The 19,266-nt window shown below is 40.3% G+C and overlaps 1 protein-coding gene across 10 annotated transcripts in view; it reads left to right on the top strand.

Moving 5' to 3' along the window:
* The window catches only part of ldb2a (LIM domain binding 2a), a 542,321-nt gene that overhangs the window by 195,897 nt on the left and 327,158 nt on the right, over positions 1–19,266 (top strand). For 7 of the 10 annotated variants that reach the window (XM_072252984.1, XM_072252986.1, XM_072252981.1 and 4 more), the window contains exon 4: positions 12,635–12,710. In XM_072252984.1, coding sequence (XP_072109085.1) covers positions 12,635–12,710 — 76 coding nt within the window. Of the gene's footprint in view, positions 1–12,180; positions 12,711–19,266 lie in introns of those variants that run through there. The other 3 variants (XM_072252985.1, XM_072252987.1, XM_072252980.1) reach the window with 3 other exon arrangements.

Consider the following 19,266-nt stretch of genomic DNA (forward strand, 5'->3'; position numbering starts at 1 on the left):
GAACTGCTATTGAGTCCAGGCACAGGCTTTTCCCTTCTTGATTCCATCTTTCACTTTGAACTTCATTACATAATCTACAGAAATCCAAACAACCAGATTCATTGCAGGGGGAAAATGAATCCTTAAAAAATTCATGGCGAAGTTGCCAGCTTCAGTTATAGATGTTTGTGATCAGTCAAGAAACAGACGAAGGAAGAAAGATGAAGATGAGGCATGGTGTTAGAATGAGACATTGCTGCTTGTCCCGTGATGTTGCATGTTTATCGTTTGCTATTGCCCCCATTCCAACCCATTGACTTTCCTTATTATCATTACGCACTTTCAGATTGACAGCTACTTAGAACATGGAATGTAGGACCAGAAGTCACTATTGATACAGAGACTATAATATCATTTAAATGAGAATTAAATCATAAGGAAAATGCAAAGGCATATGAGGAAAAGAGATGGAAATGGGGGCGGTTAGGGTTAGGGTTAGGTTTGGTTGAAGTTATTGCTGTACAAGTGGGTCACTGTAATTACTGAAAGCAAAGGTTCACATACTTTTTCTAGCAAATACATGTAATGTTGGATCATTTTCTGCAAAACATAAATAAATGAACAAGTATAATGTTTTTTGTGTTATTTATTTAACTGGGATCTCTTTATCTAGCTTTAGGCCTTGCATGAAGGTCTGATCACATTTTAGGTCGTATTTATGCAGGAATAGAGAAAATTCTACAGGGTTCACAAACTTTCTAGCACTACTGTACTTTGTGTGGGAACATAGCTTCATAAGCACCCTATGGCAACCTGCCCTTCAGAGTGCCCCGCAGCCGAGGGCAGAGATCAACAAAGTCAAAATACTTCAAGAATTGCAAATAGACTTAGATCTTCTGTAGTCAAACTTATCCATCAGGGAGCCTTTTTGTATCTTTCACTGCTGCTTACATATGTCACTTCAATTAACATTCATTAGACTACATTAGTATATGTAATGTATCTTGTTCATCTTTGCTGAGACAGATTTGAATAACTTGCATTAACATCTGATTAAGTGTCTCAATTTGCTTTATGTTATGGAGAAAGATGCTCTGTTAAAATTTGAAGGATTCTGGACTGTAGAAAAAGTAAAGGCAATTAACACCTCACATAACTGTCTAAAACTCCATAGCAAATTCAGAGCTGGATGTTTTCTCATCTGCGTGATTCAAATCAGCTTTCAAAAGGGTTCAAAGGTTTAATTTATTATCAAAGTATGTACGCAGAATATACTTCTGATATTCACCTTCTCCAGATAGCCATAAGGTACAGGTAAACCATGGAAGTCATTAAGGCTCCCCCCACATGAAAAAGAATAAGAAAAAGAATCCAGCCCCCCAGCCTCTCTTACAGCCGGCCACATGCACTTTTCTGTTCTGGATCTTTCTCTGATGTTTCTGTCTTTAACTTTAAGGCTAAAATGCTCTTCTAAGTGTATGTCTTCTGGAAAACCCCAAAAAAATTTGCTGGCTTTGGTTCTGTACCAAAAGCCAATTCCTCAATCCTTCTTTCTAACATCCACACCATTAACAGTAAAACCACACTTGGATATTGGTCAAAGCAATCTTCCAGAAGTTATAGAAATTATCATGTGACTTCTGCTGGCAGTTCACAACACTGTCATCTCTTGTTCACTTTGTTTTTCAAACAAAAACATTACTAAGATGTTAGCATCATTATGAGGGCCATAGTTACTGCTCATTCTTTGCTCCCCATTTGGCGTGTAAATTGTTGCAGCATACAGTTGAAATTCAGTCACTTTTCTGTTCTTCTCCACCAGCCCATTTCTAAACCAGTTAAGGATTAATTCAAAGTTCGATGGTCTGTTTTACATGCCATCTGTAAATGCACGTATGACATATTAATAATATGCTCTTAAATGAAATCATGAATAATAGCCACAATTATGAACATTTCACGTTGCTTATTTAAAACTGAATTCAGATACAGCCTGAGATGCTGCTGGTTCAAAACAAAATACAGATTGTTTTCATTATGGATTGATTCAACTGATGAAGAAAATTCCACAAGGATAACCTACTATATTTAAAAAGACTATATTCAATTGTATATAAGCAAATTGTTTATGCTCTTTTCCCTTCACATGCTTGAGGTAGTTCTGCTTGCAAAATGTAAGAAATCACAAGTCTTTGATAAACACTTGTGGGAATTCTCTTTGTTATATCACTCTTATTTCCAGACAGCAGTGATAATATTGCTCAAATAAAGTTCCAAGCTTAAAGTAAAATTTATTATCAAAATATGTACATGTCACTACATACAACCCTGAGATTCTGTTTTCTGCAGGCATACTCAGCAAATCTATAGAATAGTAACTGTAAACAGGATCAATGAAAGAGCAGGAGCATAGAAAACAACTAACTGTTGAAATGCAACTATAAATAAATAGGAATAAATAATGATAACATAAAATAACAAAATAAAGTATCCTTAAAGTGAGGTAATTGGTTGTGGGAACATCTCGATTGATGACTGTATATGCTGAAGCTACATTTTATTGTGCCTTTGCATTTAATTATTTGCTTAAGCATTCACACTATATAAAGTTATAAGAAACGGCTGCTGAGAATTGGTTGTGGTGTATTTTACGCATGTGAGCTTAGACTTGAATTACTTGTGGAGAATAAGGGAAAGACTGGTGTGAAAATGGAGATTTCCAGTCACCCACTAATTATTAGGTTTGTGTTGCATGTGTGTGTGTATCTTAATCTGTAATGAGATGTCAGCAGTGGAGGTTTAAAAGCTACATTGCCATGTGCGTATTCAACATGGTAATGAAAGGCAGAAATGCTTGCCTTGTTTTCTTACACTCTTTCCTTCCTGTACTTTGCAAGTTTTCTTTATTGCAGATATGAATTGTCACAAAATGTATACTGCATTCTTGCATATATTCTTTGGATTAATGAAGATTCTTGATATGTAATGTGCTCTGAATTCCTTTATTATCAAGGGATAAGAGAAAGTCTGCTTTCTCTAGAATTAGCAACCCATCCAATGAGCAGACATTTCTATGTGATTTTTAAAAAGTATTTATTATTAGCAACTAAGTAGAAAAGGTAACAGTTTTTTTTAAAGCAAGCATATTTCATTGCCATTGTTTAAAATGACAAGATTTTTTGGTGTTCCAATTGTATATGAAGTGTTATGACATGACTTCTCCCCCTCTATGTGCTTCTTTATTGATTCTTGCTGCAGATTTTAAAACATGTATAATCTTTTTGACAATTGTGCTTGTGCTGGAGGTGATCGAAATTCATACAAAACCTCTGTGACAGATTTAATACTGAACTATTGACAGACATGTGGATTGTCATGTAAGTTCACCATTTTATATGTACATCTGTCAAACCATCTGTATTTAGGAGTACCTGGTGATTTTTGTTATTGATTATACAGTTAGTATTAGTTTCCTCTTCTGATCTTTTGCTGGGAATAATGGTGTGGAGGTCTAAAGTGGCTGTTAGTACTTGGCACTGACAGAACAAGTCCTTCAATCTTGTTGGATTTTTCACATTTGTTGAGGTGCAGCAGTCAAAGGGACACAGCAGAAATGGAGAAATGAACACCTGTTCCATATTAAGACTTATTTGGAACCAGATGCTCTTTTGAACCAGTTAGGCCTTAGCTAATGGGGGTGCTTGGCTCTTTGTACTGAAGCTGCTTATCCACAACATTGCTGCGCTCACTTAAGTGCAGGTGAGGCTAGATCTAAATGTCAAGTTTTGTGCATTTCAGGTTGCATGATTTCCTGCAGCTGACAAGTAACATTGGTGTGAGGTGGTAAATAGTTGGGAGAGGCATGTACTGAGAAACAATTTGACTTCCATTACTCTCAGTCATAGGGAGGTGGGGTGGAGACACCTCTCCACCAAAGGAGGTGTAAGGTGCTCCTTCCCTTCGCTAGCTTGCAGTCACCCTTGGACAAGATGTAGCACCTGCTTAGCACCCCCCCCCCCCCCGGATCAGGGTCACATGAAGCCATGGGAGCAGGTGGTGGTTGGTCTCATGAGCAGTTGGTACAAATCACAAATCCTGGTTGTGCCACCACTGGTGCCAGGCAATCTCTGAAGAGTATTGATGATGTCTGGGGTCACCCATCTTGTAAAGACACTGCCTAGAAGAAGGCAGTGGCAAACCACTTCTGTAGAAAAAATTGCCAAGAACAATCATGCTTATGGAAAGACCATGATCACCCACATCACACGATAAGGCACATAATGATGATGATAATGACTCTCAGTCAAGTAGAAATTGCCTATCCCTTGAACAATATTGATAAGATATAGTTCAAGTTTATACAGGCTTTGTTGTTCGGCAATTCTGCATTGGTTGAACATACAATACTTAGTTAATGATCTAAGTCTTCGGCTGTATTCTGGGACTGGGGGAGTCTAACCTGCTCAAACATGAGGAAATCTGCAGATGCTGGAAATTCAAGCAACACACATCAAAGTTGCTGGTGAACACAGTAGGCCAGGCAGCATCTCTAGGAAGAGGTACAGTCAATGTTTCCGGCCGAGACCCTTCGTCAGGACTAAGTGAAGGAAGAGCTAGTAAGAGATTTGAAAGTGGGAGGGGGAGGGGGAGATCCAAAATGATAGGAGAAGACAGGAGGGGGAGGGATGGAGCCAAGAGCTGGACAGGTGATTGGCAAAAGGGATATGAGAGGATCATGGGACAGGAGGCCCAGGGAGAAGGACAAGGGGGAGGAGGGAAAAACCCAGAGGATGGGCAAGGGGTATAGTCAGAGGGACAGAGGGAGAAAAAGGAGAGAGAGAGAGAAAAAGAATGTGTGTATATAAATAAATAACGGATGGGTTACGAGGGGGTTGTGGGGCATTAGCGTAAGTTAGAGAAGTCAATGTTCATGCCATCAGGTTGGAGGCTACCCAGACGGAATATAAGGTGTTGTTCCTCCAACCTGAGTGTGGCTTCATCTTTACAGTAGAGGATGCCGTGGATAGACATATCAGAATGGGAATGGGATGTGGAATTAAAATGTGTGGCCACTGGGAGATCCTGCTTTCTCTGGCGGACAGAGCGTAGGTGTTCAGCAAGTCTAACTTGCTCTCCAGTTTTGTGTGTTCTCAGCCAATGTGGGATCTGCAGAATTTTCTATGGATGGGGCAGATGGTAGACAAAGGGGAGTGTGGCTGGGCTAATTGTGAAGTTGTCCTTTCTTTCTACTGCTTATTGGGATTACGTACCTTTGTATGGCCTCAGAATTCTCAGTACCACCTAAATGTTCCCGTTTCCCTCTGATTCATGGGCTAGAGATTCCCAGGGGCCAGTAGGGAGACTGAGAGCACTATTGTATATATTTTTCTCTGTCCACCTGATAATCTCTTCCCATGGCAGTCCTTGAATGTCCAGTTCGGGAGTTTGGTGTTATCAAAGCCTTAATATGGAACAGGTGCTCACTTCTCCATCTCTGCTACCTCCCTTTTGACTGCTGCACCTCAACACATGTGAACAGAGTGGCCTTGCAATGAAGCCTACTGACTGTAACTAGGTCCACAGTGCTGGAGATGTTGGCCTGGGAGAGAAAACTGATGTTGGCTTGTTTGTCATTGCAGTGAATATGGAGGATTTGTAGAAACATTGCTGTTGATATTTTCCTAGTGCCCTGAAATGCTCGCCGTAACTAGCACAGATATGAAAAACAGATAGAAGAGCAAAGACCACATTGCCCAGTAGATCCTGGGTTTTGTGCTAAGGCTGAGGTTTTGTACTTCAAATATTGATTTTAGTTCAAGCCTGCTAACAAGCTTGGCATCTTTTTACCTGGATTATTTTAACTTTGCTCGTCAAGAACATGCATTGCTTATTTTACCTGTTCATATGTACTGCTTTGAACTTGATCCTTTCAAATCCCCTGGGGCGTGAATCTGCTTAATATTGTTCCCTAGTCTGGAATTTCTGATTTGCTTTCGCAGTTTGCTTATCCATGCCCAATGTGGGATTGTCAGCAAGTTCAGCATGCAGACAGGGTGAACTATGGGTTTCTGTTCCTCTCTGTGGTTCATACTGGTATACCTGCACTAATCATGATCCCAGTTCGTTACCTTTACCTTACTCTCAATAAAGTTCTCATTCTTGTCTTTGGACATTTATTGTTAGTAAATTTCAACTAATTCAGTACTCCATCCATACTCACACAATGCTTTCACCCATACATATTTCAAGTTTTATTGAACCTAGGAATTGCCTATTGCAGAATATTTTTGCACAAGCTTGTTCAACACTACTTTTTTTTTAATCCTTGGTTTACCTCCTGAGGATATGTCTCACAGCCAGCTGCTCCAGATAGGATGTGATAATTTCGGTAAATATGTTTAAATAAAACAATCTCCTACATTGAGCCAGCACTTAACATCTAGGTACTGTATTCCAGTAAAACTAAAAAAAATTATAGATGTTGGAAATCTGAAACAAAAGCGGAAAATGATGGAAACGTTCGTCAGGTCAGGCAGGGTCAGTGCAGGAAACAAAGTTACTATTTTAGCTCCTTGATATGAACTCTGTTTCTCTTTTCACAGATGCTCCCTGACCTGCTGAATGTTTCCAGTATTTTCTGTTTTATTCTCACTGTTCCACATCATCTCATTTAGATTTCTGTGCTCTACTCTTATGGTGTGGGACTTCAACCTCTGGCTTCTGTCTCAGATGCAACAAAGATTTCAAAGTTATTAATTACAATGTATTTGCCTTTTTTCTTCGTTAATCTAAATTTCTTTTCCTTTCTTCATACCCCTCTTCCCTGTCACCGTTAATTTGGCATTCCTTCATCTGATTGGGTAAGGATATACTCTATCGCTTGCTGTTTTCAATCAGGTCCCAGGTTCCCTCACGCTAGCACCTTGCACTTTCAGCAATGTGTGTAACAAAATATTACTGAAACTTAAAAGGCTGAAGGCAGGTCTTACAAATGCCGTTTTTAAATGCATTTCCACTGCAGAGTATACAGGTATGTGATTAATTTCACACATCCAGTTGCTATCTTTGCAATGAACGGTGATGAACTGTTTGAAAATGCTCACAAAATAATGGCTTTTGATATTCTGGCAGATGATGGAAAGAGCAAAACTTCAGTGATTACCAGCAGCCATTGGATTTTCTAGAACAAATCATGCATAGAATGGTTCATTCATTTACTTTTGACTACAATGATTGCAGAAAAGTGATAGGAGAACCTGCAGTGGTTTACATCTTGACATTTGCTCAATAACTGGCTCCAAATGGAAACTTAGAATTTGTTTTAATTTATAAGCAGTTCAAATCATTGCAAAATCGAGAAGTAAGCAGCTGGAGATGAAGACATGCAGTACTATATGTGTGTAAGATTGGCTGGAGATCAGAAAACTGCTTTGGCTGGAGTACTGGCTTGTAGATTTATGGTATTAAACTGTATAACATTGCAATGTCACTGTGGTACAACTCATTTTGCAAGGCTGTATTTCATTACTCCTTTGTTCTAAATACATTTTAAAACATTATACATTGTTTGGTGAGCTTTGGCATTTTTGTAAAGATTCTTCAAATATGTCAGATTTTAAAATCAGGAGTAAAGAAGCTTTCAGTCAACACCTCCAGTGATTGTCACAAATGCCTGTAGTGAATATTAGTTGATTTTAATCTCGTGGTTCTGGTGTATGCAAATTCTTCTGTTTAAAAATCCACTGCAGCTCCAAACAAAAACACTTCAAAACTAAAAGGAAAAGAATGGTAAAAAAATCTTCTAAAAATGCTTGTTTGTGCCATTGTCAGTCTTTGTGTTGCAGTATGTGCCTAGAATTTATTTCCAAGTGTACCAAATCATAACCTTGAGATGGTGCAATCTTAAACAAAAATGGAATTGCCCATGTGAGGTCTGAATGACAGTTCCAAGAGAAGCTTACAGCTAAAAGATTCAGAGTCAGGCTATTTCTGTTGTTGTGTGCAACAGGAACTTTATATTTTGCTGACCTTGTTTGGCCATGAGAGGGTTTGCTGTAATTCCCAGTTTTTCTTTCAGGTGCGTGAAATGAAAAGGCAGTTTCCAAAAGGAGAAGGGTGGAGACTGTGACGTGTGATGTCAATGGAAAGATGTGCTTTGGTTTTGGAAGTCTTACATGATACACAAGATACTGCAGATGTTAAAACCAAAACCCACAAATAATCTACAAGAGGAATTCGGTGTTCTGATCAGCATCTGTGAGGAGAAAATGATTATTAATGTCTCAGATTAAAACCTTGCGTCAGGACTAAGAACGGAGGGGGGAGATAGCCAGTATAAAGCGGAGGGTAGGAGTGGTGGGATAGGGGCCAGAGTTGATTGGAGGACTGAGGAGAGGTGAAGAATGACAGACAGATTGAGCCAGGTAGAGGAGGCAGAACAGTGGAGTTAGGAGGTGGAAGCAGTTTGCCAGCAGATGGGGCAGAGAAAAAAAGGGCAGGTGGAGCCAGTTTCGGGGAGTGGAGGGTGAAAGTGGAGATAGTTGGGTGGTGATAGTGAGAACCGCTAGGAGAAAGATGAAGAGCAGATAGAAAAAAACTTTGCATGGTCTGGGCTCATTACTTAGAATTATCAAGTCATACACCACAGAAAAGGCCATTTGGCCCACTGAGTGTCCACCGACTATTTACATTATTCCTACACTAATCCTGTTCTTCCCACATTCCCATCTGCTCCCCTCCCTCCAGATGTTATCACTCATTCAGGGCAATTTACAGTGGCTAATGAACTGACAAGCTAGCATATCTTTGGGATGTGGGCCAAACCTAAAGTACATAAATGAAACATGCTGAGTCACAAGTTGACCATGCAAACTCCACACAGATAGTACCAGAGGTCAGAGCTGAACCTAGGCTGCTGGAGCTGTGTTTTTCTTGTTACTTGAGTAATGAACTATCAGGAAGGGAAGGATAGAGGAAGGGATGTTGTTGAATGTGATGCTGCATAGCTGGAACCTAAATTTGGGAAGAATAAAGAGAGCTTTGAACACCTAAGTGTGCATCTTCTGTCTGGGACTGCTCAGGGCTAATGAATGGCCACAATATAGGAAAACAATCCTACCCTTTGCTGTCAACACCTGTTAGTCGTGAGCAGGCTTCACTTTTCCTTAGACCAGCATGGACTCGAAGTGAGCAGCCTTGCCCTCCATAGGATGTGTGAGTGCTTTGCTGTCATAAAGACCATTTGGAGGAGATTTATGTTTGTCCTGAAATCGCTGCCCCCTTGGTTCAGACCAAGCAGTTTGCCCAGTATTGCCTGCAGCTCATGGAAAGGGGCTGTGTCAGCAAAGCCACTCAGGGTAGCTTTGACAGACAGTGTGGCCTGCTCTCATTGGCTGTCAAAGCCATCTATTTTACTGATTTTTAAAATGTCTTTGATACTCACACACTTACATGATGTTTAACATGTGTTTTGAAATAAATTGTAAAATATATATGAGAAATTTGAAACCAGCATGAATAAATGATTTTAAAATGTAGCTACTTGTCTTTCTCCTGGGAGCTGATGTCATCAATTCATTTGAAGGGAAATCCAGTGCTTGCACCAACCCAGGCTCAATATTTCACAGGGAGAGCTGCCCTCGAGCTGGGACATTTACAGGGATACCTGGGCGATTGCCAGAGCTGGTATTATGGTCGGAGGGGAAGGAAGAAGGGTTGTTTGTTTCAAAACAGCCCTGCATTTGCAGTGCAGGGCTGCCAACTCTGACAGATACTAAGTTGGATAAGTTTATGTTTCAGTTGTTGCTTTCTCCAGCTGATTTCCACCCCACCCCTCACCTCCCAAGTCTGAGCCTAACTTTTATTTCAACCTCAAACATAAGCAAATGGCAGGTAGCAAACATCACCCCTATATCAGTACAGGAGTCATCTCATTGGGTAGTAAGCAAGGAGTCATCCTGGTGAGCAAAAATAAAATTGGGATCAAAACTAAATTTGGTAAGCATCCAAGCATCTGAGTATTGAGGGGTTTACCTCCACAGATGCTACTGACCCGCTGAGTTCCTTCAGCATTTTGTCTATTGCTCCAGACTCCAGCTTTGTGTCTCGTGCTTCCATTTTACTATTCAACTGCAAAGCCTCTTTGAGGGATGCCCTCTTTGAAGTTTTCCTCCTCTCTTCAGTGGCAGCTCTGTGAGACCCTCTGTCACTGTCTGGCTGAGGTTTCTCCTGCTCTTCAACCACATGGTCCAGATAGTCTTGACTTTTATTTCAACCTCAAACATAAGCAAATGGCAGGTAGCAAACATCACCCCTATATCAGTACAGGAGTCATCTCATTGGGTAGTAAGCAAGGAGTCATCCTGGTGAGCAAAAATAAAATTGGGATCAAAACTAAATTTGGTAAGCATCCAAGCATCTGAGTATTGAGGGGTTTACCTCCACAGATGCTACTGACCCGCTGAGTTCCTTCAGCATTTTGTCTATTGCTCCAGACTCCAGCTTTGTGTCTCGTGCTTCCATTTTACTATTCAACTGCAAAGCCTCTTTGAGGGATGCCCTCTTTGAAGTTTTCCTCCTCTCTTCAGTGGCAGCTCTGTGAGACCCTCTGTCACTGTCTGGCTGAGGTTTCTCCTGCTCTTCAACCACATGGTCCAGATAGTCTTGACTTGAAAAGTCAACTGTTCAGTTCCCTCCTTAGATGCCGCCTGACCTGCTGAGTTCCTCAAGCAGACTGTTTTTAACTTGTTGCATCTTCTTTAACTACTCAGGCAGTTGCCTAAAATTAGGCTTGGGGATCATATTGATTCTGAGTATTGAAAAGCAGGGAAAATGTTCCTTCATTAGAGTTGTGATAGTTTAAAAAGTAAGCATGGTTGGAATTGAAGGGGTGGAGCGAACAAAGAAAATATCTAGAATGGGATTGACACCAATCTGTTATCCATTCTTCTTTCAGAGTATTTAATAGTGAAAAAGTTGATCTTTCTGTAAATACAATGCTTATTGTCACTTTTCTTGCATGAGAAATTCTGAAACTAATTCAGCTGTGTTTTGTTTCCACCTTTGACAGGCTGAGGAAGAAATGCAACAAATCTAGAAACTTACCTTTCATAAATGAACCAAAGATTTCTAGCATAAACAAAGAAGAGTTAAAATACTGTATTTGATTTTTCTCATGCAGCTTCCAATGAAGAGGGAGAATTATTCCCTTCTCAGTTATTTTGCTCTTTCATACCTTGAAATGAAATCACTCGTTGTCCGAGTACCCATTTCCAGAACAGACATAAACCCAGAGGGACCTACACAAGTTTTCATGAAGCAAAGCATGCTGATTAAATTACATTGCTGGTTTAAAGTAGTATCTACTAAATTAATATCCACTACTAGTAATGTTCTATCGCTTAAGGAATAATTAAATCCACATAAATAATTTCTTTTACTTTCCAGATCCTTTGAAACCTGTCATTTCAATTCATATGTGCATCGACTCAATCTGAGTTGCAGTTAGAGCACAATAATTTGGACTGGTGTAACCAGATTTTGAAAAGTAATTGGAGACAGAAACTTGGTATGTCATTGTTCTTTTTGTGATGTATGTGCACTCAGATGTAAACAGGGGGTCAAGTCTCCATGCAGCCATGTGACCTTCTCAGCAGGAAAAGAGGAGTGGGTGGGGGTCATTCAGGGAGGCTCCCCCTGGCAGTGACTATTTAAAGTGAATGAAGTCAAAGAGTTAATGCATGTCAACACATCAACATGTTACCAATGAATGAAAATTAGAAATGCTTCAATCTTACGGTTTTAACTGTTAGATTACTTTGCCTATCAGTCAGATAATGATACTTGAGTGTGTTGGGATGCTATTCCAGAACCCCAGGAGGCTCCCTGTTTCAGAGTATACCCTCCTTGTATGAAGATGGAAATTTATGAGGAGGAAATCATTTTTGCTCGCCTTTGCAAAACAACATACTAGGCTTTTGTGGAGAGAGAAGATTTGGCTCCTGAGAGCTGTCTAATAAGATGCAGTTGTTCTATTTTATTCTTGTTAAAAAATAGAATTTCTGTAATTCCTCATCTTCTCTAATTGTGATTTTAACCTTAGGAGTTTGACACTTCAGCTTAGGTGTCCGGTTTAGCCACTGCGTAAGCATGTTATTTAAAAGTGAATGAGGGAAGCATGCTGCTGGAAGTGTTAGTGTTAGAAAATGCAGCACTGCAGTGTGGAATATTCCTTTTAGAAGGAATTTTAGGTCAGGCAGCTGTATAACCACCTATATGCTAACAAGTCTTGCTGCCAGGTTCCTGAGGGGTCCTTGCTGGGAAAAATTAAAACCAAACCTCAGACCTCTCTGTCAGCTTGAAGAATTATATTTTTGCCAGTGTTTGGAGCGGACAGGAAATGACCCTTTCACAAACTGATTTTTAAAAAAACAAGTTTTTCTGCCTAGAGCTATCCGGTCTTTCTCTTGCAGTAGAGGGCTCCCAGAGCATTTCCCAGTGTGTTCTGCTGGTGGCTTGCCTGCACTGTAGCCTGAAGCCCATGTGCACTGTATGGATGTTGATGTTACGGTGTGTAGCTTGATTCTCTGCAAGCATCCAAGATGTCCAGCACACCTCATGACCCTTTCTATTCCTCTCCTTTTGGACCATTTTATAGGAGACACACGCCATATGTGGTACAGCCAGACTATCGGATATATGAGCTGAACAAACGACTGCAGACTCGCACAGAGGTAAGTCCTTCAGCCTTTTTGAAATAGCACATAGTACTTCGGATGTGTTTCTGGGATAATTTTGAAAGGGGCTCATTATGCTGCTTGAAGTATTTCATTATATGCAGAAACACATGGCTCTGATTATTTTTATAATTAAATTATGAGGTATCTCATTATCTCCAGATGCAAATTAATTGTTTAAGTTGATAAAAGCTGCCGCTTCTTCACAGAATTTATCAGACGAGGCATTTGTTTTTCCCCAAGGTTTATCTTCATAATGCAAATTGTTCTTGATTTAGGTAGGCATCTTCCAAATGGTTAATTTTTTATGAAAGGGAAAAGCTGATTCACATTTTACTTAGATTTGCTTTGGAAGAGTCCCTGTGTTTATGCTGAAATGATAATAAGTAACAGTGCAAGCTTATTGCTGGATCAATGTACAACTGGTTGTGTGATACTTACTGTAAGTAAGAGATGCTTGGAATGGCTCTTACTGGTAAATTAGGGACTGTAATAAGAGGCTGAAATGGAAGTTCAGCTTTCTTATTCTTGTGCAACGGAGCTTAGCTGGTTAAATTTAAGGACGTAGCAAGGAACTTGCAGTAAACCTGTAGACCTGTTTATTAAGAAGCAAATTAAATCTTTTGTCATCCAGTTGCTCATAAATTCCACAGTTTATGTGTAAAGGGAAGCAAGGTATTTATTGCAGATCTGAATTTTGTTGGTAGAGTAAATCATGAATAGAAGTGATACACTCTGAGGATTGCTCAGTTAATTGGAGGTGAAAGCAAGCACAGGTACTAGTTGTACTTCATTTTGACACTGAACAATATTTTTCTGCTTGGATATATTTATATCCACTGAAAGACTTTTAAACTAATTTTAAAAAAATCAAAAGCGGATTCTCTTTCATTACATAAATTGTACAGTGGGGAGAAAAAAAAACCGTGTGAAGGAATCGCTGTTATTTGAATAATTGGATGAACTCAACATTGTCTGGAGCCTTCTGCTTTGTATAATTATATCATTACAAAAAATCTTTTGTCTTTGAGTGTTAAGAGTTACCTGAATAACCCTGCTTCTGTGCTCAGCTTTGTTTCGGTGATGTGTTGACATTCTCTGCCTGCTTCATTGACATTTCTTTTGGAACAGCAAGTCTAGTTTTACTCTTACCAATTCCCGATAGTTATATCCTGATTGACTTTAGATTATTAATTACATTTGCTGGAGCATCTTAAAGCATTACTTTTCAGTAGGATGAATATCGAAAAAGTATTTAATGGATGGTTTTTACTTTCAGATCTGTAAATAGAAATAATTGTTTCAGACCACAGTTTTGTCACAATTGGGAAAAGATATGTGTGTATTAGTGTACATGTGCACAGGCACACATTTATGTACTCTTAAAAACGTGTGCAATTCATGCTTTTGATTATTTCTCGGATTTGGTGTTTAAGTGGGAGGGGAGATTTTAAAATGCTTGAGCTCAAGTGCTGAATGTTTGGAAGTGTTCTTTTGAGGATAAACTACAAGAAACATTTGTTTTTGACATGTACATGCAATGAAGTAATCAGGAAAAAAATTTGGAAGTTACACTTAAGTAGTTTGTTGTGAGCTTCAATGCCTGTGTGAAGAGTGCAAAGTACAGTTTCAGGGTGTTGATGGGAGATTGTTTTATTTAAGCCACCTTCACTTGAGCCATCCTCATAGTACAGATTAGTAATTATTCATTGACTCCATCAATCTTTATTAGATGCAGCAGATTTAATGAACTCACTGTAATAGTTCAGATGGCATTTAATAAACAGTCAGGATGAGATGTAATGAGTATTGTATTTCCATGATAATGTTGTTTTGTCAGTAATAATTTTATCATGAATAGATTAAAAGGAGAACTTGGACTTTTTTTTCTTGTAAGTGAATAATAGTAGCACAACTGGGAGCAGTATCTTTTCATCTATGAACCCTGAGCTTCAATTTGAGTGGAATCTTTTCAATCTTTTTGTCTGACAGGAATCAAATTCATTGTTCCTCTTCATAAAAAAATTCCTTTACATATTTTTCTTTCTTCAGGTACCTGAACGTTACTTTAATTAACTCCATAGTTTAGTTTTTATCTCCCCTCCTTGGTGGGAGAATTTCTCAGCTTGCTGCCATTACAGGACAGTTTTGGTGCATTGTGATAGTGTGTTGCATACCTCATGATGATCCTGTCATTTTTATTAACTAGGAATTGGTATTATCTTTATATCAGGCATTCCCTCATGAGGATGACTCACTTCCATTGAGACTAGTCTGGACTGGCTAATTGAGGCCAATGTGTAACTGCAATCTCATCCACATTTGAGATCACGGGGCAAGAAGTGTTTAATTGCCCAAGCAGATGGATAGTTTGTGAAGCAATGCACCACTTCTCTCATTGTTCGTTCTTGAGGTCCAGTGTTAACCAATTCCCCTTGGGATCAATAAAGTATGACTATGACTATGACTAACATGAATACTCAAAATGAAGAAGGAACATTCTTGGGGTGAGGATTCCCAGAAGCCTGATGGAATGATGCAGTTTATATTCAAGCAGGCTTTGGGTGCATCCTTGATTCAGAAGTAAGTTCTAGGACCCAGACTTAGGTTATGTGGGTGACACTGCCTGCCTATTGAAGATGAAAGAGTATTGTTACAACCTGTGTTCTGAGAATGTTTGCTTAGGAGATGACATTGATATTGATTTTCCAGTAAATTAGGAGGATTTTGTATCGATAACATTGTAGTGAGGTGGTAGCAGTTGGCCATCCAAGTTGCAGAAGCGCATAGGAGGGTAAGGATGACTCCTATTTGGTCGATAATGAGTTTTGTGCTAGGTTGAGTTTTGATTTACAAGCACTCTTTTCCTTATTTGGTCAAAGGCTTTGAAATTGATGGTTGTTTTACAGCAGCAGTACAGTGCAATACATAAAATATGCTGTAAGTGGTAAGAAATACATGTTCCTACTGTTCCCTCCCACGACCTCACTTCGGAAAATCGGACCATCAGGCTGTACTCCTCCTCCCGGCTTACAAACAGAGACTGAAGCGGAAGGTCACAGTGTCAAAAGTGGTGTCACGTTGGACGGAGGAAACGGATCAGGTCCTCCGTGACTGCTTTGAATCGGTGGACTAGTTAGTATTCAAGGACTCGGCAGCTAACCTCGATGAGTATGCCTCAGCTGTCATGGACTTTATTTGGAAATGCACAGAGGACTGTGTGTCTCGCAAGACAATCCGGGTATTCCCTAACCGGAAACCTTGGATGAATTATGAGGTCAAGTCCCTTTTGAAGGCTAGAGCTGCGGCTTTTAGGCCCGAGGATACCAGTCACTACACGGAATCCAGGTGTGAACTCCGGAAAGCCATTAAGGGCACCAAGAGGCAATATCGAGCCAAGTTGGAAGCCCAGGCTAACCGGAGGGATGCCAGTAGACTACGGCAGGGTCTAAATGAGATCACTGGGTGCAAAGAAAAGGCTGGGAATATCAATAACTGTGGCGCTTCTCTTCCTGACGAACTTAACATATTCTACGCAAGATTTGAACAGAAGAGGAGCGTCCTGCTCCCTCCGGATGAACTGGACCTGGTGGCATCGAGATTCATCGTCACCGAGGAGGACTTTAGAAGGGCCTTCCTGAAGATAAATCCAAGGAAGGTGACGGGCCCAGATGGCATCCCAGGATGGGTTCTGCGGGCCTGTGTAAGCGAGCTAGCTGGAGTATTTGCTGACATCTTCAACTGCTCCTTACTTCAGTCTAAGATCCCCTCGTGTTTTAAGAAGGCAACGATAATCCCAGTGCTGAAGAAGAGCAAGGTGGCATGCCTGAAAGACTATCGACCTGTGGCTCTGACATCAATTGCTTTGAAGTGCTTCGAGCAATTGGTTATGGCACACATGAACCACAGCCTACCGGTCAACCTCGACGCTTTGCAATTCGCCTACTGGAGCAACAGGTCAATGGCAGATGCCATCTCTCTGTCCCTACATTCCTCCTTAGAACACCTGGAGAATAAAGACGCATACATAAGGCTCCTTTTCATTGACTACAGCTCTGCCTTTAATACCATCATTCCAAATAAACTGATTCCTAATCTCCGGAACCTGGGCCTTAGCACTCAGATCTGCAGGGATCTTCAACTTCCTCACAGACAGGAGGGTACAAGCTCTTCTCTACAATCACTCTGAGCACCGGTGCCCCACAAGGCTGTGTATTCAGCCCCCTGCTGTATTCACTGTACACCCATGATTGTGTAGCCAAGTTTCCATCAAACTCAATATATAAGTTTGCTGATGACACAACAATTTTAGGCCGTGTCTCAGGTAATGATGAGCTTGAGCACAGAGAGGAAATTTAGAACCTGGTGGCATAGTGCAAAGACAACAACCTATCCCTCAACGCCAGCAAGACGATGGAATTGGTTGTTGACTTCAGAAGGAGTAGCGAACCGCATGACCCAATTTACATCGGTGGTGTGCAAGTGGAACAGGTCAAAAGCTTTAAGTTCCTCGGGGTCAATATCACAAATGACCTGACTTGGTCCAGCCAAGCAGAGTCCACTGCCAAGAAGGCCCACCAGCGCCTTTACTTCCTGAGAAAGCAAAAGAAATTTGGCCTGTCCCCTAAAACCCTCATGAATTTTTATAGATGCACCGTAGAAAACATTCTTCTAGGGTGCATCACAACCTGGTATGGAAGTTGTCCTGTCCAAGACCGGAAGAAGCTGCAGAAGATCGTGAACATGGCGAAGCACATCACACAAACCAGTCTTCCGTCCTTGGACTCACTTTACACCGCACGCTGTCGGAACAGTGCTGCCAGGATAATCAAGGACATGACCAACCCAGCCAACAGACTGGGAGGAGGCTCAGGAGCTTGAAGACTCGTACGGCTAGATTTGGGAACAGCTCCTTTCCAACTGTGATAAGACTGCTGAACGGATCCTGACCCAGATCTGGGCCGTACCCTCCAAATATCCGAACCTGCATCTCGGTTTCTTTTTGCACTACCTTACTTTCCATTTTTCTATTTTCTATTTATGATTTATAATTTAAGTGTTTAATATTTGCTATCGATTTGTAATCCAGGGAGTGGGAAGCGCAGAATCAAATATCGCTGTGATGATTGTACGTTCTAGTGTCAATTGTTTGGCAACAATAAAGTATAAAGTAAGGTCGTGCAAAAAAGCACAATGATTGAGGAGGTATTCATGGGTCATTGTTCGTTCAGAAATCTGATGGCGGAAGGAAAGAGGCTGTTCATAAAGTGTTGATTGTGTGTCTTCAGGCTCTTGTACCTCCTCTCTCAATGTAGCAATGAGGAGGGGGCATGTCTTGAGTGGTGTGGGTCCTTAATGATGGATATTGCCTTTTTGAGGCTTTGCCTTTTGAAGATGTCCTCAATAGTAGGGACATTCCGTCACTGTTCAAAGTCATGGATCAGGTGATTACTGTCTATCTTTGCTAAGAGCTAGGCTCTCAAGATCAGGGAAGTGGCCATACCACTCTAATTGTCGGAGAGCAGTGTGATGCAGCATGGGTAGGTTGGTTGAGGAATTTCGTCTTACAGATATTGAAATCAAAGTATATTCTCCTTTATGCTTCAGTGATGACTTCCAGCTTGGCATGTGCCCACAAACATATATTACAGTCTTGTAACTCATGTGCGGACAGTCAGGGACCTTGGTTCTAGAGTGCAGTCATTGAGGGCAGAATAGTTTCTCATCAGTTCTGGAGACACACACTCAACATTTTAGGAACAGTGTCTTTCCTTCTGCCATCAGAAGTTTGTGCGAGGTGATGTGCAACATGAGAAAAAAATGTGAAAAGTATAATGATGAAATTGGGATTGACTTTTGGTTTTGCTGACATTGGTTCTGTCGTAGATCGGTTGGTTAAGAATCAAGGTTGCCTTGCCATCATGAAGCAAATGTAAAAATTGATGTATTTCCAAAGGCGAGTGAATGTGAGGATGGTGCTTCACAGTTTCTCCTGACTAAGGAAAAAGCACAACTATAATGAGCCCAGTATTTAAGTTCCCGCTGTTGTTCTTGGAATGCATAGTTGAAAAAAGCTTGGTTGGACAGGATGGTTTTCCCACAAATTTTTAACTTGTAGAATTTATATTCCCTCAGCTTTTATTCTTGGATTCCGTTATTTTTATTTGATCTGGCAATGTACCTCACATTAGCAAAGCCGTGTTTATTGCCTGTTCCTAGTTCTATTCTGAACAGTGCATGCACTATTTGGAAAAAATATCATTTAAGGATAACTGGCTGGTAATAGATGGGAAGCATGTCTTGGCTAGGCTAAAGGGGCAAGTTTTCTTCATAAAGGCCAAAGGTAGATCAGATGTAGTACTGTGAAAAAGTCTTTCGCGTCTTAGATATTTTATATAAGTTTTGTTTTAGATGTTGATTTTTTTTGTCTTCTGCATTAGTGTGTCAGTAGAAAAGAGCAAACTTTAGGTTTCCAAACATCCATTTTCCAAGAAGTTAAACATGACAGAGAAGTTTTTGGTATTTCATTAAAGTAACATATTAAGTAAAAGAC

Source organism: Mobula birostris, chromosome 3, assembly GCF_030028105.1.
Source record: "Mobula birostris isolate sMobBir1 chromosome 3, sMobBir1.hap1, whole genome shotgun sequence".
Taxonomy (NCBI): Eukaryota; Metazoa; Chordata; class Chondrichthyes; order Myliobatiformes; family Myliobatidae; genus Mobula; species Mobula birostris.